Below are 22,844 nucleotides of genomic sequence, written 5' to 3'. Positions count from 1 at the left end.
ATTTATGAAAACTGCATTAAAACAAACAAAATAAAGGTTTCTTACAAGGTGTCTACAACCCTGAGAGACCTCACATAAAGATTGGATATAAAAGGAAAACTTTTTTTTTCTTTTTCTTTTTTTTTTTTTGTATACAAGATCGAGGCTCGTGAAAGAGCGAACATTAATCACACAGAAAGACAAACAGACACACAAAACAAATAACATCGGGAGCGGTAGACAAGATGGGGAGAGAGGGGGAAGGACACAAACACAACATTTGAGAGCAGGGACCGAGAGACATGGAGACATCGAGAGAACTGTGGGAGGGAGAGGGCTTTGGGGGGGAGGCATGGGAAGGGGGGGGGGGGTGGGAGAGGTATAAAACATATGGACACTGCCAAGACTTCCAGGAAAGAAGTTGGAATTTCAAACAAGGTGGATCTGGGGTGAATTAGTGGGGGTAGAAAAGATCAAGGTTTTGGATGGGGGAAGATAAGAGATGGTGGTGAACAGCTGTTTTGAAGACCTGGAGGGAGGAGTGTGATTGAAGTGAGTGTGGGAGTTTGTTCCAGAGGCGGGAGAAAAGAGGAATGAAAGAGTGAAGGTGAGCAGAGAGCCGAGATTTCGGCAGTTTAACCATCAGAGGGTGGCTGGCAGATCTTGTGCGACCTGTAGGAATATTTGGGGGACAGAGCACAGAGAGAGCTGGGGGAGCAAGGCCGGAGAGGAGTCGGTAGAAGACAGAAAGACCACCTACCTGCCTGCGGTGAGTGAGTGAAAGGCCCTCAGAGATAGCTTCATCGCGGGAGATTCCAATGATTCTGAAAGCTTTGGATTCAACAGCGTGAAGCCGAGCCAGGTGTGAGGCAGGAGCACCAGCCCATAGGGGAGAACAGTATTCCATTGAGCTGCGGATGAAAGCCTTGTATGTGGTGAGGAGCTCAGGTGTGCCTAGGAAGGACTTCGCACGACGGAGGATGCCCAGTCGGCGACTGGCTTTGGCGGCCAGCTTGGAAATGTGGTTTTCCCAAGAAAGATCATGGCAGATGGTGAGACCCAAAAGCTTGAGCGACAGAACTTCTTGGAGAGGATTGTTGAGAAAGTAGATGGGAGGGTTGTCCAGTCGATCTTTTCGGAGAGACATAGTAAGAGTGTGAGATTTGTCAGGATTGAAAGACATGTTCCACATGTTTGACCAGTCTGTGATTTTGTCCAGGTCTTCAGAGAGTGAGGAGGCTGCAGACTGCCGATCTGAGGGAAGAGGAATGGAGCGGCAGAGAGTGGAGTCATCAGCAAAGAGATACAGAGGATTTTCCAGAGAGTCGGAGAGATCATTGATAAAGACCAGAAAAAGCACAGGGCCCAGCACACTGCCTTGGGGAACTCCAGCCTGAACAGGAAGGGGAGATGAGAGAAATCCATTCAGGGCCACACGTTGACTACGACCAGAGAGGAAGTCCGCAAGCCATGCATGGAGATTTCTATGGATACCATAGGAGGAGAGTTTGGTGAGCAGAGCTGGGTGCCAGACCGTATCGAAGGCACGTGATATGTCAAGGGAGACAGCTCTGATTTCCTGTTTGGCATTGAGGACCTCCATCCATTGTTGAGACAGCAGAAGCAGCATGTCCAGAGTAGAGTGACCTGGTCTGAAACCAAATTGATGATCAGAGATCAAGCCATTGGAGAAGAGGAAAGATTTCATATTCGAAGCAATGATGGATTCCATGACTTTGCTGATAATTGGGAGCAGGCTGATTGGTCTGTAGTTGCAAGGATCTGTTTTTGCACCTTTTTTGTGTAAAGCGGTAATGTTTGCTGATTTCCAGGATGCTGGCAGATGACCTTGAGCAAAAGATAGGGTGAAAAGAACAGAGAGAGGGTGAGATAGAGCGGCAGAGCAGGATTTTAGGACCCGTGGGCTGATGCCATCTGGTCCAGTTGCAGAATCAGAGTCGAGGTTTGACAAAAACTCCTCCACCTTGTCAGGAGAGAAGGTCACAGAGTCCAGGAGCAGTTTGGTTCGACTGGGAAAGGTGGGAACAGAGAGAGATGGGTTTGGGACTAAGGATTTTGAGGCAAACACAGAGTTGAGGCATTCGGCTTTGTCACGTGCGATGTCAACTGTGTGGCCATTTGAGGTAAGGGAGGGGATGGAGGGGGAACAAACACCAGAAACGGATTTGACCAGACGCCACCAGGATTTGGAGGAAGGAGACAGGTTTGAGAGTTCATTCTTGAGTGAGGAGAGATAGTGCTTCCTGGCACTCCTGAGGGTAGACACACACTTGTTCCGAGCTTGGTGGAAGGAACTGAGATTTCCTTCAGTTGAATTAGCCTTTCAAGAGGCAAAGGCAAGTTGTTTCAGGGCAACTGCCTCACCACAAGATTCAGTGTACCATGGACGGGAGGAAGGGTAAGACAACTGAAGGCGAGATGGGATAAATCTGTGCATGAGAGAGATCAGTTTGCTTTGGAAGAATTCCCAGGAAGAATTGATGTCAGAGGCAGTGGAGATGGGAGACCAATCCAGACGAATGATGGCTGCTTGAAGACCGTCCCAGTCGGCCTGAGTGAAATGCCAGACTCGTAGACGCTGAGGAGGCTCTCTGAGAATGGCCAGAGAGATGTCCACTTTGACAAGCACATGATCAGAAGAACCGATTGGAGCAGAAGAAGAGCAGCAGACATTAGCAGGGAAGTTAGTCATAACCAAGTCTAGAAGAGAAGATACTCCATTGGCTGAGATCCGGGTCGGGAAATTGACAGATTGTGTCAATCCCAGTGAGTCACAGAAGTCCTTTGCTGAGGTGCCATGACTGGTGAGAGAGGAACCCACACCCAACCAGGTGGCATGATGACAATTGAAGTCACCACATATGAGGAAGAGAGAGTTGGGATGAGTGGATAGAAGTTGGTCGATGTTGTCGGACAGTGAAATGTAGATGGAGTCATCACTGTTTGGGGGACGGTACAGAACACATATGAACAAAAGGTGGGAGAGGAGAGGAAGCCGTAGCCAGAGGTACTCCTGGGGGTGAAGAGGAGAGAGGGCAGTGCAAGGAGAGTGAGGAAGAGAGTTTTTGATAAAGATAGCCACCCCACCACCAGGCCGAGGCTCAGGTCTATCATACCGGAGGAGGGAGTAACCAGGAAGAGATATTAAGGAATCAGAGACATCTTGAAGGAGGAAAGTCTCTGTTAAGCAGATCAAGTCTGGATTGTCAGAAGCAACCTGTATGGAGAGATCAGTCAGGTTTGAGCGAAGGCCCCGGATGTTTGAGGTCCATACCGTTAATGAAGAGAGAGGGGGAGCATCGGGTACAGGACAGGGGAGGGGAGGAGTAGGGTAAGATGAAGGATGAGAGGGGGAGGTAGGGAGAGCAGTTGTTAGTGTGTCAGCGATTGCAGAAGAGTTCCAAGAAAGGGAAGGATGAGGAGGATGAAAGGTTTGAAGGTGAAGGGATGAGGCACAGTGAGGGGTTGTTTGAGGGGGGGCAGAGGAAAGAAGAAGGTTGGGGGGGGTGGAGGTATGAGATAGAAGGGAGACGAAGTGGGGAGGAGGCAGCTTTGAGGAGGGGGGAGGAGGGAGAATTGGAGAGGAATGGTATGGGGGGAGATTTGAATGGGAGGGGTTGGGGGGGAGTTTTGAAGGGGAGGAGTGAGGGGGGAGTTTAGGAGGGGAAGGGCAAGGGGGGAGTTCAGGAGTGGAAGGGAAAGGGGGGAGTTCAGGAGTGGATGGGGCAGGGGGGGGAGTTTAAGAGTGGCGGGGCAAGGGGGGAGTTTAGGAGTGTAGGTGCAAGGGGAGGGATTTGGATGGGAGGGGCAAGAGGGGAGTTTAGAAAGTGGATGATTAATGAAAGACGAACATTGAAAACAAATTGGGTTTGTTGTGATTTTCAAGTTATCAATCCGGTTCAGAATGATGGAGGAGGGATGGAATGAATGTGAATTTAGACCATGTAGTGAGGGAGACGTATAAGATATTGAATTTCTTTTTTTTGAGGTGGAATGAGTTGGAGAGGAAATTGAGAAAAGCCTTTTAAATAGGAAGAAAAACAGCGTGTTGTAAAATACCACTGAGTAAAACACTGAAGGGGAAAGGTTATACATATTTAAATAATATTTAAACAGAACCGTGAACAATCTTATGTGAACAATCTTATGTATTGAATGGAAATGGAAATTAAAGTTCAATCCTCCCACAAACATACTTCTTCAGTTGTCATACCCTTCCTCCCGTCCATGGTACACTGAATTTTGTGCTGAGGCAGTTACACTGAAACAACTGGCCTTCGCCTCTTGGAAGGCAAATCCAACTGAAGGCAATCTCAGTTCCTTTCACAAAACACAGAACAAGTGTGTGTCCATCCTCAGGAGAGCCAAGAAACAATATCTCTCTACTCCCAAGAGTGAACTCTCAAACCTGTCTCCCTCCTCCAAATCCTGGTGGCATCTGGTCAAATCTGTGTCTGGTGTTTGTTCCCCGTCCATCCCCTCCCTTACCTCAAATGGCCACACAGCTGACACCGCACATGACAAAGCCGAATGTCTCAACTCTGTGTTTGCCTCTAAATCTTGTGTCCCAACACCATCTCTCTCTGTACCCACCTTACCCAATCGTACCCAGCTGCTCCTGGACTCTGTGTCTTTCTCTCCTGACAAGGTGGAAAAGTTTTTATCTAACCTCGACTCTGATTCTGCAACTGGACCAGACAGCATCAGCCCACGGGTCCGAAAATCCTGCTCTGCCGCTCTATCTCACCCTCTCTCTATTCTCTTCACCCTCTCATTTGCTCAAGGTCATCTGCCAGCATCTTGGAAATCAGCCAACATTACCGCTTTACACAAAAAGGTGCAAAAACAGATCCTAGCAACTACAGACCAATTAGCCTGCTCCGAATTATCAGCAAGATCATGGAATCCATCATTGCTTCTGATATTAAATCCTTCCTCTTCTCCAATGGCTTGATCTCTGAACTTCAATTTGGATTCAGACCTGGTCACTCTACTCTGGACATGCTGCTTCTGCTGTCTCAACAATGGATGGAGGGTCTCAGTTCCAAACAGGAAATCAGAGCTGTCTCCCTTGACATATCACGTGCCTTCGATACGGTCTGGCACCCAGCTCTGCTCAACAAACTCTCCTCCTATGGTATCCATGGAAACCTCCACACATGGCTTGCAGACTTCTTCTCCTGTCATAGTTCACATGTGGCTCTAAATGGAATTATCTTATCTACTTTTCCAGTCCAGGCTGGAGTTCCTCAAGGCAGTGTTCTGGGCCCTGTGCTCTTTATAATCTTTATTAATGATCTCTCCGACTCTCTGGAAAATCCTCTCTATTTTTTTGCTGATGACTCCACTCTCTGCCGCTCCATATCTCAACCCTCAGATCGGCAGGCAGCAGCCTCCTCACTCTCTGCAGACCTGGACAAAAATCACAAACTGGTTAAACAAGTGGAGCATGTCTTTCAATCCTGACAAATCTCACACTCTCACTTTGTCTCTCCGAAAAGACCATCTGGAAAATCCTCCCATCTACTTTCTCAACAACCCTCTCGAAGAAGAAGTTTGTCACTCAAGCTTTTTGGTCTCACTCTCTGCCATGATCTTTCCTGGGAAAACCAAATTTCCAAGCTGGCCTCCAAAGCCTGTCGCCGACTGGACATCCTCCATCATGCGAAGTCCTTCCTCGGAACAACTGAGCTCCTCACTACATATAAAGCTTTCATCCACAGCTTGATGGAATACTGCTCTCCCCTCTGGGTTGGTGCTCCTGCCTCACACCTAGCCTGGTTTCACGCTGTGGGAACCAAGGCTTTTCGGATCATGGGCATCTCTCGCAATGAAGCCGATTCTGAGGGCCTTTCACTTGCTCACCCCAGGTCTCTCTGTCTTCTACCAACTCCTCTCTGGCCTTGCATGTCCGGCTTTTATAGTTATGAAACACCCTTACTATAATTCACGGACTGGTGTTTGTTTGTTTGTTTGTTGTGCTACTCCTCCTAAATTTGTGGCCCGATTATATCCAGACTTGCTACATAGTATCAGCATGACCCCAATTAATGTATAGGGGTATTTTTTTAAAATCTTAGGTGGTGGTCTTGGGGTTGGGAGGGGTGCAAATTATTTAACTAAATGCGTATTGTGTAGCACCACTCGAGACGGGAGAGGGTATTACAAGTCCCCACCCTTGACAGTACAGTATCCCTGTCCCCACATTTTCCAGTATGGTGAGGTGTCTTGAATTATAAGCAATCGGCATGTTTTTCCTTCATGCACATAACCCAGGTTATTGTTCTTATTCTTGGGAACGGTTGTGGGAGCTGTCAGTTGCCTAGACACCACCCAAATAAAAGTATGCGTTAGAATAATGTTTGCATGCTGAGGACAAGGTCGCCCATGGGGCACGTCATCTGCTAGTAAACCAAACAGACTTTACAAGACTCCGACATGTCTCTGATGAAGGAAATCGATTGCAGAATTCAGCCTTGAGATTCATTAAATGTATTTGCTGGCTTGCCTACAGCTGGACACATACTTGTTGCGAGATTTAGAATGACCTAAAATTTCACTCGGTTGCATTACACTTACACCTCAATGTTGAGAAAGCAACCTGCTTCAACATAACTGCGTCTCCACAGGATTCAGTGTGCCAAAGTCAAAGAGGATGGATAAGATAGCAACACATCAGATGGCATAAATCAGAATGGGATATAAAAAAATATATATATGTGTGCAATATAGAATTTAGATCAGAGACTTAAAAGGTTGGCGGACCACACTCTCAAGGTGGGGGAAGTAGAAGATTGGGTGGGAGGGGGGCATGGGGTTGGGGGTGCCAGAGCGTGGGGTTAAGGGAGATGTGGAGGGCGGATACAGATGTGAAGAGTTTTAAGTCCATGAGCCTGCACTTGCTGCAGACTGGATTCGTTTTCTGGACCCCAAGTTACCAAACAAAGACGGACATTGTAATCAGATTGAAAGGAAGGGTTATTGAAAGCATGACGAAATGTAGCTCTGTAAGATTGGAACGGTGTGGGAAAGAGCAGGCTTGTGAGTCAAACAAGAAGGAAAGAGGAAATGTGGGATGAAGAATAACTTGGATGGGTGCAAGGGAATTGGAAATGCCATTTTAAAGATTCATTTCAAAAACGTCATTTAAAAGAGGCTTTGAAAAAAAAACAAATAATTCACTGTAAAAAGAAGAATGAATGAGTAGGAAAAGGAAGTGAAAAAATAATCAAAGGAAAGAATGATGGAAGAATCAGTTGGATAGTGCGAGACTTTTCAGCGATCTCTTGTAACCGTCGATTATTCTATCCTTCTCTATTCTTTTTCCACTTTCTTTAGTGTTGACGTTTTTCTTCTCTCATTGTCTTCCTTAGAATTTGCCTCAGTTCTCCGTACAGTATTCAATATTTTCCTCAAAGGTGGTGCTAGTTGTTTAAATTATACATTGAGTTTTTGGTTATCTCCAACTTCGTGTTCTTGCAGGTCACTTTTCAGATCCTCGCAATCCAGGACTTTCAAAATGATGTTCAGAGATGAGGCCTTTTGCATCTGCGCTGCATGTGTGTTTACACCGACTCGGTTCAGATCACCGGGCACTTTTAACCTGCCGTTGTTAGCGTGGACTCTGCAATCCAAATAGTCTTTTTAACATAATTTTCAGCATTTAAACGAGCGTGGAAGAGATAGGATGGCTAAGCATAATTGTTCTGTTCCTAAATGCAAATCGGATTCACAGGGATATAGAAATATGAGAAATATCCTTGATTGAGGGGTGTCGGGTTTGTACCATTTCCTGTCAGTACCTTCTCACGTCAGCAGTGGATATACGACCACACACACACTGTCTCACACACACACACACACACACACTGTCACACACACACACACACACACACACACACACACACACACACACACACATGCAGCATTAGACCCCATAATGACAAAGAGAAAACAGGATTTTAGAAAGTTTTGCAAATTTATTAAAAATAAAAAAATGAAATATCACATTGACATAAGTATTCAGACCCTTAACTCAGTACTTAGTTGAAGCACCTTTGGCAGTGACTACAGCCTCGAGTCTTCTTGGGTATGATGCGACAAGCTTTGCACACCTGGATTTGGGGATTTTCTGCCATTCTTCTCTGCAGATCCTCTCAAGCTCTGTCAGGTTGGATGGGGACCGTCGGTGGACAGCCATTTTCAGGTCTCTCCAGAGATGTTCGATTGGGTTAAAGTCAGGGCTCTGGCTGGGCCACTCAAGGACGTTCACAGAGTTGTCCGTAAGGCACTCCTACGTTGTCTTGGCTGTGTGCTTAGGGTCATTGTCCTCTTGGAAGGTGAACCTTTGGCCCAGTCTGAGGTCCTGAGCGCTCTGTTTCAGGTTTTCAATAAGGATATCTCTGTACTTTGCTCCGTTCATTGTTCCCTCAACCCTGACCAGTCCCCCAGTCCCTGCTGCTGAAAAACACCCCCACAGCATGATGCTGGCACCACCATGCTTCACCCTTGGGATGGTATTGGGCAGGTGATGAGCAGTGCCTGGTTTCCTCCAGACATGACGCTTAGAATTGAGGCCAAACAGTTCAATCTTGGTTTCATCAGACCACGGAATCTTGTTTCTCACAGTCTGAGAGTCCTTTCGTTGCTTTTTGCAAACTCCAAGCGGGCTTTCATGTGTCTTTCACTGAGGATAGGCTTCCGTCTCGCCACTCAGCCATAAAGCCCAGATCGGTGGAGTGTTGCAGTGATGGTTGTCCTTCTGGAAGTTTCTCCCATCTCCACACAGGATCTCTGGAGCTCAGCCAGAGTGACCATCGGGTTCTAGGTCACCTCTCTTACCAAGGCCCTTCTCCCCCGATTGCTAAGTTTGGCCGGGCGGCCAGCTCTAGGAAGAGTCCTGGTTGTTCCAAACTTCTTCCATTTAAGAATTATGGAGGCCACTGTGCTCTTGGGAACCTTCAATGCAGCAGAGATTTTTTTTGTAGGCTTCCCTAGACCTGTGCCTCGACACAATCCTGTCTCTGAGCTCTGCAGGTTCCTTCGACCTCATGGCTTGGTTTTTGCTCTGATATGCATTGTCAGCTGTGAGACCTTATGTAGACAGGTGTGTGCCTTTCCAAATCATGTCCAATCAATTGAATTTACCACAGGTGGACTTCAATCAAGGTGAAGAAACATCTCAAAGATGATCAAGAGAAATGGGAGGCACCTGAGCTAAATTTCAAGTGTCATAGCAAAGGATATGAATACTTATGTCAATGTGATATTTCCGTTTTTTCTTTTTAATAAATTTGCAAAACTTTCTAAAACCGTGTTTTCTCTTTGTCATTATGGGGTATTGAGTGTGGATTGATGGGGGTAAAAATGAATTTAAACGATTTCAGCATAAGGCTGCAACATAACAAAATGTGAAAAAAGTTAAGGGGTCTGAATACTTTCTGAATGCACTGTAGGTACACAGTGCCCAATGGTAGCACGATCAAACCTAGAGATTCTTATCACCTTCTGCTGTCTCCTTATCCTGACTATTCGCATTGTCAGTAACTCGACAACTGTTTGATCCCTTGTGTTGATTGATTGTAAAAGTTATAAAAGATTTAGGATCTCTGTTCAATATATTTCAACCGTATTGATTTTTCACTGCCGACCGCATTCACACCAAAACACACTCTAATTAACAATACTTCAGTCAGTCATGGCTGTCGTCTACCGCCCTCCCAAACCACACCCATCATTCCTGTCTGACTTCTTCTACTTTCTGACCCAGCTCTGTTCCCTCTCCCCCTCAATCCTCCTCCTCGGCGATTTCAATATCCACATGGACTCCACTGACTCCACAATAACCACTGACTTCACTGATTTACTCACCTGCTTTAACCTCACTCAACATGTCAACTTTCCTACCCATAACCGTGGGCACATTCTGGACCTTGTCTGCTCTACTAGATTAATTTTGCACCATCTCTCTGGCTCCGACCTCACCCTCTCTGACCACTTAGCCATCACTATGACCATCAACATCCCCACCCCAGCACCAAGGCATTATTGCACTATCAACTTCCGTAAGCTAAACGCTCTTTCACCAACCTCATTCTCATCCACCCTCTCTGAAAAAATGTCCACTTCTCCCTTCGTTGACCTCCACACCCCTTCTGACCTCACTGACTACTACAACCACACTCTCTCTCCTCCTGCCTTGACCAGCTTGCGCCTATAAAAACCAAAACAGTTTCTTTCACCCATTCTGCTCCCTGGTTTACCACTGAACTCCGCCTGATGAAAACTCGTGCTCGCCAACTTGAAAGACTCCGCAATAAAAGAGGTCTCACAATTCACTCCCAAGCCTACAAGGACCACCTACAGCACTACAAAGATGCCCTCTCTCGCGCCCGCTCCGCCTACTACTCTCAAATTATCCACTCTGGCTCTGGAAACCCAAAAGCACTCTTCTCTACAATAAACAAACTCCTCAGCCCCCTGGACACCACCACCCAGTCATTCACAGTAGACAACTGCATCTCCTTCCTTTCATTCTTCCAAAGCAAAATTGACAACATCTACAGCAGCTTAACCACCACCCCACCTGCTCCCCCTCAAACCACCTGCCCCCCTTATCCTGCCAACCCCTGTCTCAGTTCTCCCCAGTCTCCCCTACTGACCTCTCTGAACTCCTCATAGGAATGAAAACTGCCACCTGCACTCTTGACCCCATCCCCTCCAGCTTTGTCAAGGCCTCCCTTCCTGCTCTCTCTCCACTTATCACTGCAACAATATACTCCTCCCTGTCTACAGGCATCGTCCCACCATCCCTCAAAATTGCTGCTGTTACCCCCATTCTGAAAAAACCTGGACTCAACCCTGACACCCTAAACAACTTCAGACCCATCTCCAACCTACCCTTTCTGTCAAAAGTTTTGGAACGCGCTGTAGCCACTCAACTCAAACATCACCTCTCTGCCAATAACCTGTATGAAACATTCCAATCTGGATTCCGCTCCAACCACAGTACTGAAACTGCTCTCCTCAAAATCACCAACGACATTCTCCTCTCCTCTGACGCTAGCAACCTCAACATTCTCATCCTCCTCGACCTCAGCGCCGCCTTTGACACCATCAATCACACCATCCTCCTCACCCGACTTGAAACCACCTTTAACATTACCGGCACTGCCCTCTCTTGGATCAAATCATACCTCTCCGACAGACATCAGTTCATCTCCATCAATAACTGCAAATCCCCCACTGCTCCCCTCCCCCAAGGTGTCCCCCAAGGTTCAGTTCTTGACCCCCTCCTCTTCATCCTGTACCTGTCCCCCCTTGGTCACTTAACCCGCTGTCATGGTCTCCAATTCCACTGCTTCGCCGATGACATCCAGCTTTTCATCTCCACCAAGTCCATCTCCACCGCCACCCACTCTATCCTGACAAATTGCATCACTGAAATAAAATCCTGGCTTCAAATCAACTTCCTCAAACTTATCTATGATAAATCTGAAATAATCATCATTGGCCCAAAAACGCTCACCAAATCCACCCATAACTTTGCCCTCAACATCGACGGTTTCCCAGTATCCACCTCCCCTCACATCCGGAATCTTGGCATCATCTTTGACCAAACCCTCTCCTTCGACAAATACACTAAACAGATCACAAAGACAGCCTTCTTTCATCTGAAAAACATCGCCCGTCTCCGTCCATCCCTCTCCTCCACGGCTGCAGAAACCCTCATCCACACCTTCATCACCTCCCGCCTGGACTACTGCAACAGCCTCCTCTATGGTTCACCCTCAATAATCACCAATAAACTCCAATACATTCAGAACTCCACTGCCCGTCTGCTCACCCATTCCCGGACCCGTGACCACATCACCCCCGTCCTTCACAAGCTTCACTGGCTCCCCATCCCCCAGAGAATCCAGTACAAAATCCTCCTCTTGACCTACAAAGCCCTCCATAACCTGGCCCCATCCTACCTGACTGACCTGACCTCCTCTCCAGACACACTCCCACCCGCAACCTCCGCTCTGCTGGTACCAACCTCCTGACCCCCCCCCCCCCCATGCGGACCAAATTCAGATCCTGGGGGGACAGGGCCTTCTCCATCGCTGCTCCCACCCTCTGGAACTCACTACCTCACACCATCAGAGACTCCTCCTCACTCACCACATTCAAAACATCACTCAAGACCCACCTGTTCAACACTGCATTCAACATTTAACCCACAGCATTTAACCCCTGACTATCTCTTCTCCTTCTCCTTCCTTTTGCTTTGATTAGTTACCTATTGATTTTTGTCTTTTTGCACTTGTTTTTTGTACTATGTCAAAGCGCCTTTGGGCTTCTTGAAAAGCGCGATATAAAATAAATGTATTATTATTATTATTATTAATACAAGCTCAAGTGCCCGTCTATTAAGATGGGCAGTAAAAGCAGGAAGTCCCCATAAATATTACTGTTCAGCTCATACAACCATGTTCTGTGATTGTTGCATTATTTAATTATTTTTAATTAAATTATTTGGTGTGCACTCATACTGTATCTTTACAATTGAATTCTAGCTTAAATCTCCCCCAAAAAAGTAATTTTCTCATTTTAATGAATGAAAAATGCATCCCTGGAGTTTCAGCAACATACACACAAACACACACACAAACCCATGCAAAAAATATGTACCATATAAATTCTACAGAAAATTTCTATACACGTTCTATAGAACCTGTCTAAAGAAATTCTATAGTACTTTAGGACCAAGATCTATAGAATGGATGCATATAAATTTTCTCAAGAAATTCTGTAAAGTACAAAATAGTAAAGTCGATATTTTCTACAAAGTGTGTATAGAATTTGGTCTAAAAATACGATAGAATTTCTATAGACAGGTTCAATAGAATCTGGTCTAAAAACTACATGGGAGTGAGGGAACATACAGACTTGGCATTTAATATGGAATATTTTTTTTGTGGGGGTGAACTTACTTTTCAAGATGTCTTAGAACCAAAAGTTCATTGGAATTATGTTGAAATTATTCTAGATTTTGTTGATGTGACCTTTAAAAGAAACAAAAACCACATTTGACATTTCGAAACAAATAAATTGATCCTCGAAAGTGATGTAAACTGATATCGAACTCAATTCATGGACAGTACTGTGTTAAACTTCTGTACGTTTTCCAGAAGTATCTCTTTATTTTGCACATTAGCCAAAAAAATTTTTAACAAAAACAAAAGTTAAATTACGACTGGGATTACGGACAGTAAAATTACAGTTCAGTACTTCGTGTAACCCCCACGAGCATTCAGGAGAGCACGTACACGTTGAGGCATGCTGTTCACGAGATTTGCCAAGGTTTGGACAGGAATCGCTTGCCATGCAGTTACAATAGCCTGCTGCAATTCACGCACAGAGATCGGCTGCTGGTCCAAGTGGTCGATTTGACGCGTTAATTCTGCCCACAAGTTCTCTATCGGATTCATATCCGGGAACATGGCAGGCCACTCCATATGCTCTACACCACGGTCAGCAAGAAAGTGTTGGATCATGCGAGCACGATGAGGCCGTGCATTGTCATCTTGGAAGACAAAGTTTCCTCGAAAGGCTGCACGAGCAAATGGAAGCAATGTTTCTTCCAGAATGGCCCTGTACTTGAACTGGTTCAGGTTTCCATTTTGAACAACCAGGTCAGTTTTGCCCCCTGCATGAAAAGCAGCCCAAACGGTCACCCCAACACCTCCAGCTTGGACTCCTGGCACTAAACAATCTTTGTTGTAGGCTTCATGCACTTGTCTGTGCACATGCGAAATTTGTATTTATGTTTATTTAAATTATACAATGGACTACAAAATGTAAATTTTTCATGATATTTGTTATATTATATCACCTTTATCTCTCAATATTGTTGAAATGAAGATCAAATAGCTGTATGTTGAAATATGTTGAAAAAAACAAAACTTTACATGGGGTGTACTTACTTTTTCACGTGACTGTATATATACACACATACTCACATATACACACACATATATACACACACATATACACATACACACTCATATACACACATATACACACTCACTCATATACACACACATCCACATACACACTCACACACATACACATTCACACACACACACACACACACACACACACACACACACACACACACACACACACATACACACACACACACACACACACACACACAGATACACACACATAAACAGATACACACACACACACACACACACACACACATACATACATACACATGTATACACACACATACACTGATACACACACATAAACAGATACACACATAAACAGATACACACATAAACAGATACACACACACATACATACACACATATACACACACATACACACACATACACACAGATACACACACATAAACAGGTACACACACACACACACATACACACACATACACACACACACACATACACACGCATACACACGTATACACACACATACACACACATACATACACACGTATACACACACATACATTGATACACACACTTTCATACAGCATAGCTCCATTATGACATGATGATTATAACACCACTATTTTCATTATGTTAAGTTTTCTAGGCAAGCTTTACCATTCTTATAGAAATTATGGTAATAAGTTTGAATATAATATAAGTAAGCAGTTGAAAACACAGAAACAGATCCCTATAGTTTATGTAAAGCAAACATAACATGAACTGTATTTTGACAGAAGAGAATGTTGCGATAATTGCAACCACAAAGCTCCTCAACAGCCATATTTGTTATAAGTCAAGCTAATGGTGTAAGTAGAAAGGCTAATGTCTGCTTCAAAGGTATAAAGGACAGCACCAACCTCGGGACTACAAATAGCACAGGGGAAGGATTCATGCGGTTCATTCCCAAATTGATATGTTATCCTTTGGAAAGCACAACTGGTCAGGCGTGGAAGTTCATCAGTTGTTGCACTGCATTCAATTTCATAATTCAATCACAGAATAAGTTATGAAAATTTCCTTTAGACCTAACACTAACCCTAACACGATAGGATTTTAGACCTAACACAAACCCTAAAACTATAGGATTCTAGAAATAACCCTAACACTGGAGGATTTTAGACCTAACACTAACCCTAAAACTATAGGATTTTAGCAATAACCCTAACTCTAACACTATAGGATTTTAGACCAAACACTAACCCTAAAACTATAGGATTTTAGCAATAACCCTAACTCTAACACTATAGGATTTTAGACCTAACACTAACCCTAAAACGACAGGATTTTAGAAATAACCCTAACCCTAACACTATAGGATTTTAGACCCAACACTAACCCTAAAACGATAGGATTTTAGAAATAACCCTAACCCTAACCCTAACACTTTCGTATTTTAGACCTAACACAAACCCTAACATGACAGGATTTTAGACCTAACACGAACCCTAACACTATAGGAAATTAGACCTAACACTATATAATTTTAGACCTAACTGTTACGGATTAATCACTTCCGTTGTTGTGGTTTTCATCCACTTGAAACATTTCTGGTTCCATGTATTTGTTATAGATCGCGGTTAGGATGTTATAGACCGAGCGGTGGTTTAAAACCGCGACCTAACAAAACTCACCCGATTCCACCCGAACGTTGGTTGTATCGCACCCTAGCTGCTCAATGAGGGAAAAGACAAAAGCGACGCAATGCAAGAGGAAAACGGAGACAAAAAAAGGTTTGAAATACTACTACATTTATTCCTACTATTTACACACAAGCAAAAAGACAGATGTCACGTTTATTTACAAGCACAAGACGCAGGTGACACAGTGCAAATTTAGCTTACCTACAGACTTAACTTATATCCCAGGACAGAACAAACAGAACGCTGACTCACGCGGGGAATGCCAGGGATGGCAGAAGGTGGATGGCTGGCGGGAGAGGAAAGGTCCAAGGGGGGGTCTTGCAGCTCAATCGTGCGTTTGGCAGCCGCCGTTCCTTTTTGTTGGCCCTGCTCCAAACCGCCGTTCAGGCCCCCCTTTGGCGGTTGCCGGGTGTCGCTGCTGCGGCGGCCTCCGTCCGCTGCGTTCCCAGGACTTGTCTCACTGGTCTGGTCCCTCAATCCTCAACCCTCAACTCTTTCTTGCTTCTCTCACTTCTCACCACCGACTCCCCTCTCTGGCAACCGACTGTGACCAACTCCTTGCAACCAACTCCTCCTCTCTTCACAACCCTTCTTTTTCCAACCCAGAGTGCATCTCTCTTTCTTCTTCTCCTCTCAACCACTTCCGGTTGCGCCCTTTTTATAGCGCCCCCAGCGATCACGCCCCCGGCGCTTTGGACACGCCCATCGGGGCGCTCACCTCGGCCCTGGCTGGTCGCACGACCCTCGGGCTCCGCCCCGGACGACGACGGGCGGGCGCGCCCCTCCCCTCCTCTGACGAGGTGGAGACACGCCTTTCTTCCCTGACTCGAGCCTCGTGGTCAATGGCGGTTATTGGAGGGGAGGTGATTGGGAATCGAGGGCTCAGCAATGACGAGAGGGGATGTAATATGGCAATCGAGGGTCGGCAATCACGAAAGGGGGATGTGAAGGAAATGGGGATTTTTGGGGATGGGAATGAAAGGGGATCTATTCTCTTTCACTGGTGCAATGGAGTACTTTTAATTAATGGGAGACACAGCCTTATCCTAAAACACAGAATAAGAGATAACTATCAAAAGAAAAGATATATCGTGTCCTGCATGTATGTTTTTTATGGACTAACTACGGGAACGCCCTTTGACCTTTATACAACCACAACGGAGGGAGGAGGGGTGATATTTACAACAACCTTTTACAACAACCTTTTACAACATTTTACCACCACAACAAAATAAAAAAACATTCTCATATTCACAACATATTATTATTATTGTGGTTTGAGGGAAATGACGGTTATTGTTGTCAAAAGATAAAAAGGTTAAGGTTTTAAATGAAACAGGAACCGGAAGATGAAGAAGAGGAGGAGGGAGAAAGAGGCGGAGCGAGCGAAGTTGGAGAAGAAGCGAGTCGTTTCTTCGTCCTGAGCGAACGTTGGTGAACAACAGTCATTAGCGAACTTTCGAGGTTCCCATGAAAGGGATCCATATGACAGCGTGGTTAGCGCTGTGACGGATTAACCTGCGTGTCAGGTTTTGCTATCGAGTCAGGAGAGAATCATCACCGTGCTGTTGTGCCACAAGACCGGGCCGTCGGCCATTTTGACTCGCGCAGGACTTGTGCTTCGCTCGCGGTTTCGTTTCTTTTCGACAATTCTCACCGCATTCAGACGTCGATCTGGGGCGTGTGTGCGACGTGGCTTTTTGAAGGCTAATTCGTCCATACCCGAGGGTGTGATCTCTCAGTCGCCTGTAGGGCGCCTTTGGATTTCCCAGTCGCCTTGAGGGCGCCTTTGTACAGCTTGGGCTGTGTGACAGCCCTTGCCATCCGCACGGGATTCTGGTCTCGATTGGACATCGTTCTAGCGATCGCTGGAGCGAAACAACTTTGTCTTGAAGCCGGGAATAAGAGACATTGGGGATGTTCGTGTTTCACTCACTTGGAGCACAGTGAGTTATATATTACCAAAACTGATGGTACCATCATAGGACATATTGATTGTACTATTGAATACTATTATTGTTGTACTGTTATTCTTGTGTGATCTTAATACAATATTTGTTTGTGAGTAACAATTGGGATGGCTTCTCCCTTGATCTTTGCCATATAGAATAACACATTTTTCTGCCGTGACTCCTCTCGGGGCTCGGAGGTACACCGTGACCGGGGGGTCGGGGAGGAGCATGTAACACTAACACTATAGGATTTTAGACCTAACACTAACCCTAACACTAACCCCCAATACAATAGGATTTTGCAACCAAAGTAAAACGAGAATGAACTTCCTTGTTACAGTTTAAAGCAATTCTGTATCAGCTGGCCTGTGGAGCCCAGTACCAGAGCCAAATTACAAATTACATAATCTATATTAGCATCAAATAATTGTGTCTATGGCAATAAGGAAGCAAGCATGGCAATACATCCTCATGTTTGAGCACCACAACTGGCGTCTAAAAGATAGCCTTTCAAAAACAATGGGACCTTTTGGCATTTGCAAATGTTGTTAGCCATATCCACCGAGAGGCACATCTGACACAAGCAACAAATAAACAGACAGCCGAAGGCAAAGGAATATGGAGTCTAGAGGGAAGGATGATAGCAGGAAATATGAGGACTGACATCGATCGACACCTGTGGCACAAAGCTGAATTGTTGTTAGGCTAGAAAATATTACAACAAAGCTGAATTGTTGTTCGGCTAGAAAATATTACAACAAAGCTGAATTGTTGTTAGGCTAGAAAATATTACAACAAAGCTGAATTGTTGTTAGGCTAGAAAACATTACAACAAAGCTGAATTGTTGTTAGGCTAGAAAATATTACAATAAAGCTGAATTGTTGTTAGGCTAGAAAATATTACAACAAAGCTGAATTGTTGTTAGGCTAGAAAATATTACAATAAAGCTGAATTGTTGTTAGGCTAGAAATTATTACAATAAAGCTGAATTGTTGTTAGGCTAGAAAATATTACAATAAAGCTGAATTGTTGTTAGGCTAGAAAATATTACAACAAAGCTGAATTGTTGTTAGGCTAGAAAATATTACAATAAAGCTGAATTGTTGTTAGGCTAGAAAATATTACAACAAAGCTGAATTGTTGTTAGGCTAGAAAATATTACAACAAAGCTGAATTGTTGTTCGGCTAGAAATTATTACAACAAACTTAATTGTTGTTAGGCTAGAAATTATTACAACAAAGCTTAATTGTTGTTAGGCTAGAAAATATTACAACAAAGCTGAATTGTTATTAGGCTAGAAAATATTACAACAAAGCTTAATTGTTGTTAGGCTAGAAAATATTACAACAAATCTGAATTGTTGTTAGGCTAGAAAATATTACAACAAAGCTGAATTGTTGTTTGGCTAGAAAATATTACAACAAAGCTTAATTGTTGTTAGGCTAGAAAATATTACAACAAAGCTGAATTGTTGTTAGGCTAGAAAATATTACAACAAAGCTGAATTGTTGTTAGGCTAGAAATTATTACAACAAAGCTTAATTGTGTCAGGCTAGAAAATATTACAACAAAGCTTAATTGTTGTTAGGCTAGAAAATATTACAACAAAGCTGAATTGTTGTTTGGCTAGAATATATTACAACAAAGCTGAATTGTTGTTAGGCTAGAAAATATTACAACAAAGCTGAATTGTTGTTAGGCTAGAAAATATTACAACAAAGCTTAATTGCAGTATCTCTGTATCTAAAAAGGAATGCGAGTATGTACGGATGTGGATAGCGATGAAATGATACATAGCGAAGGATTGAACCATTTCCGCACTCAACATTGATCATCTTACAGAGGAGGCTGATTATAAAGGATGAAATACAAAGGAGAAGGTAGGAATGAGGTCAGAGCAATATGGCAATCACCTGCTCTCCAGCATTTGGCCTAAGATCTCCCAGCTGCCACGGACCTGCAGTGATCCTCCGCTTGGGAAAGCAGGTGGTTCACCGCTCGATATGCTATGGCTGCTCCCACGCTGCTGAACCACTCCTGCGGACACCTGCACCGGGCCCGGTCCACCAACCAGCTCCAAAGAATGCGAGGTAGTCGCCGGGCGTTTTGTAGAGTTACGGCTGCATGAGCTGAGAGGTTCTGTTAAAAATCAATGAGCAGTTGGAAGAAGATTTAAAAAAAGATAAACATACAATGAACCCGAGATAAATGAGGCCATTTAACCCATTGTGCCTGCACAACATCAATACTCAAATTAACTTAACTAACCTTGTTATTACGATTAACCTAATTCACCTTAACATATACATCGCTTTATAATAACATTTATATTTAACTTACATATCTCAATAATTCCTACAGCTCAGGTACTGGCAGCGCATTATGACCAAATCCTTTTGAAAGATTTTGTGGGATTATAATGCCCTCGACCTAATACCGATGAGATAGTCATCTTTACTTTCCCATTTGATGGATGGATTTCTATGGTAAGGAAGAGCAGTAGTTCGGGAATGACTCCACAGAGTGGAGAATGACTTCCCCCCCCCCCCCCCCCGTTCCCACGCCTCCTCCCCCCAGGCCCTCTCCCTCCCGCGCTTCTCCCTGCTCTCAGGTGTTGTGTTTGTGTGCTTCCCCTCCTCTCCCCATCTTGTCTTCCGCTCCCTCCTTTTGTATGTTTTGTTTGTCTGGTTGATTTGTTTGTGGAATAAATGTTAGCTCTTTCACGAGCCTCGATTCAGTATACAACCAAAAAAAAAAAAGACTAACACAACCATGAAAAGACAGCTCTGGGACGAGCACACCTATCATTCAACCAACTGTTCACAGCGTTTCATATAGGTTTCTGAATGTCTGATAAGACAGAATCAATAATAAGGGTGAATGAATAATAAGGGCGAATGAATAATAAGGGTGAATGAATAATAAGGGTGAATGAATAATAAGGGTGAATGTCTCAACTCTGTGGATGCCTCAAAATCTTGTGTCCCAAACCCATCTCTCTCTGTACCCACCTTACCCAGTCGTACCCAGCTGCTCCTGGACTCTGTGTCCTTCCCTCCTGACAAAGTGGAGAAGTTTCTGTCAAACCTCGACTCTGATTCTGCAACTGGACCAGACAGCATCAGCCCACGGGTCCTAAAATCCTGCTCTGCCACTCTATCTCACCCTCTCTCAATTCTCTTCACCCTCTCTTTTGCTCAAGGTCATCTGCCATCATCTTGGAAATCAGCCAACATCACCGCTTTACACAAAAAAAAATGTGCAAAAACAGATCCTTGCAACTACAGACCAATCAGCCTGCTCCCAATAATCAGCAAGGTCATGGAATCCATCATCGCTTCTGACATCAAATCCTTCCTCTTCTCTAATGGCTCAATCTCTAATCATTAATTTGGATTCAGACCAGGTCATTTTACTCTGGACATGCTGCTTCTGCTGTCTCAACAATGGATGGAGGTCCTCAATGCCAAACAGGAAATCAGAGCTGTCTCCCTTGACATATCTCGTGCCTTCGATATGGTCTGGCACCCCGCCCTGCTCACCGAACTCTCCTCCTATGGTATCCATGGAAATCTCCATGCATGGCTCGCAGACATCCTCTCATGTTGTCGTCAACGTGTGGCCCTGAATGGAGTTCTCTCATCTCCTCTTTCTGTTCAGGCTGGAGTTCTCCAAGGCAGTGTTCTGGGCCCTGTGCTTTTTCTGGTCTTCCTCAATGATCTCTCAGACTCTCTGGAAAATCCTCTCCATCTCTTTGCTGATGACTCCACTCTCTGCTGCTCCGTTCCTCATCCCTCAGATCGGCAGTCTGCAGCCTCCTCACTCTCTGCAGACTTGGACAAAAATCACAAACTGGTCAAACAAGTGGCACATGTCTTTCAATCCTGACAAATCTCACACTCTTACTATGCTCTCCGAAAAGACAGTCTGGACAACCCTCCCATCCACTTTCTCAACAATCCTCTTAAAGAAGTTCTGTCACTCAAGCTTATGGGTCTCACCATCAGCCATGAACTTTCCTGGGAAAACCACATTTCCAAGCTGGCCTCCAAAGCCAGTCACCGGCGGGGCATCCTCCATCATGCGAAGACCTTCCTTGGCACTTCTGAGCTCCTCAACACATAAAAAACTTTCATCCGCAGCTCAACGGGATACTGCTCTCCCCACTGGACCAGTGCTCCTGCCTCACACCTAGCTCGGCCTCATGCTGTTGAGTTGAAACCAAAGCATTCAGAATCATTGGAATCTCCCGTGATGAAGCTGATTGTGAGGGCCTTTCTCTTACCACAGGCAGGTCGGTGGTCTTTTTGTCTTCTACCGACTCTTCTCCGGCCTAGCTCCTCCAGATCTGTCTATGCTCTGTCCCCCAAATATTCCTGCAGGATGCACAAGATCTGTCAGCAACCCTCTTCTGGTGAAACTTCCAAAATCAAGATTTTCTGCTCACCTTCACTCTTTCATTCCTCCTTTTTCCCCACCTCTGAAACAAACTCCCACACTTTATCCAATCCCACTCCTCCCTCCAGGTCTTCAAAACAGCTGTTCACCACCATCTCTTATCTTCCCCCATCCAAAACCTTGATCTTTTCTACCCCCATTAATCCACCCTAAACCCACCTCCTTCAAATTCCATTTTCTTTCCTAAAAGTCCGAGTAGTATCCATCTTGTTTATCCCATGTAACCTGCCCCAACCCTCTCCCTTCCGCAGATCTCCTAATGCCCCTTTTCCCTACTGTTGTTGTGCTTCCCTCTCTCCCACTCTTGTCTTCCGCTCCCTTTATTATATGTTCTATGTGTTAGTTCTTACAGAAGCATCGACTTAGTATCCGAAAAACCCCAAAGAAAACCGAGCTTGGCTCTGACTCTGCTTATGCAGGTAGTTTCCGTTATTGAAACACGTTGTGTAGATTAGAGTCAATTAGACACGAGGTAGACGCTTTATAATTCACGATCAGGGGACCCAGCATTGCCCGGTGCTGTTCTAATCATGTTGGCATTTTTAAGAAATCAAATTTTGTTATTTTTTCCATTTTTTGTGGGGGCCCAAAACACTTCCCCACACCCACTAAGGAATGGAGTTGGGGGTTTAATTTCATATATTTCTTAAAAAATTAAAATTGGTTCACGAGTTATCAAGTGACCACTATATTCGTCATGTGTGTGCGTCTGTCTGTGTGTGTGTGTGTGTCTGTGTGTGTGTCTGTCTGTCTGTCCGCAGCATAACTACCCGATGATATCATCCG

General features: G+C 44.7%; 1 protein-coding gene across 1 annotated transcript in view; it reads right to left on the bottom strand.

The window, feature by feature from the left end:
- The window catches only part of LOC137422414 (teneurin-3), a 419,444-nt gene that overhangs the window by 256,389 nt on the left and 140,211 nt on the right, over positions 1-22,844 (bottom strand). Inside the window, exon 4 of the mRNA XM_078772563.1 lies at positions 19,514-19,739. Within this exon, the coding sequence (XP_078628689.1) occupies positions 19,514-19,739 (226 nt within the window). The remainder of the gene's footprint in view (positions 1-19,513; positions 19,740-22,844) is intronic.

This window comes from Myxine glutinosa, chromosome 2 (assembly GCF_964187855.1).
Source record: "Myxine glutinosa chromosome 2, kmMyxGlut1.1, whole genome shotgun sequence".
NCBI classification, from domain to species: Eukaryota; Metazoa; Chordata; class Myxini; order Myxiniformes; family Myxinidae; genus Myxine; species Myxine glutinosa.
The sequence above is the reverse complement of the archived record's forward strand: the minus strand, read 5'-3'. Positions and strand labels throughout refer to the sequence as shown.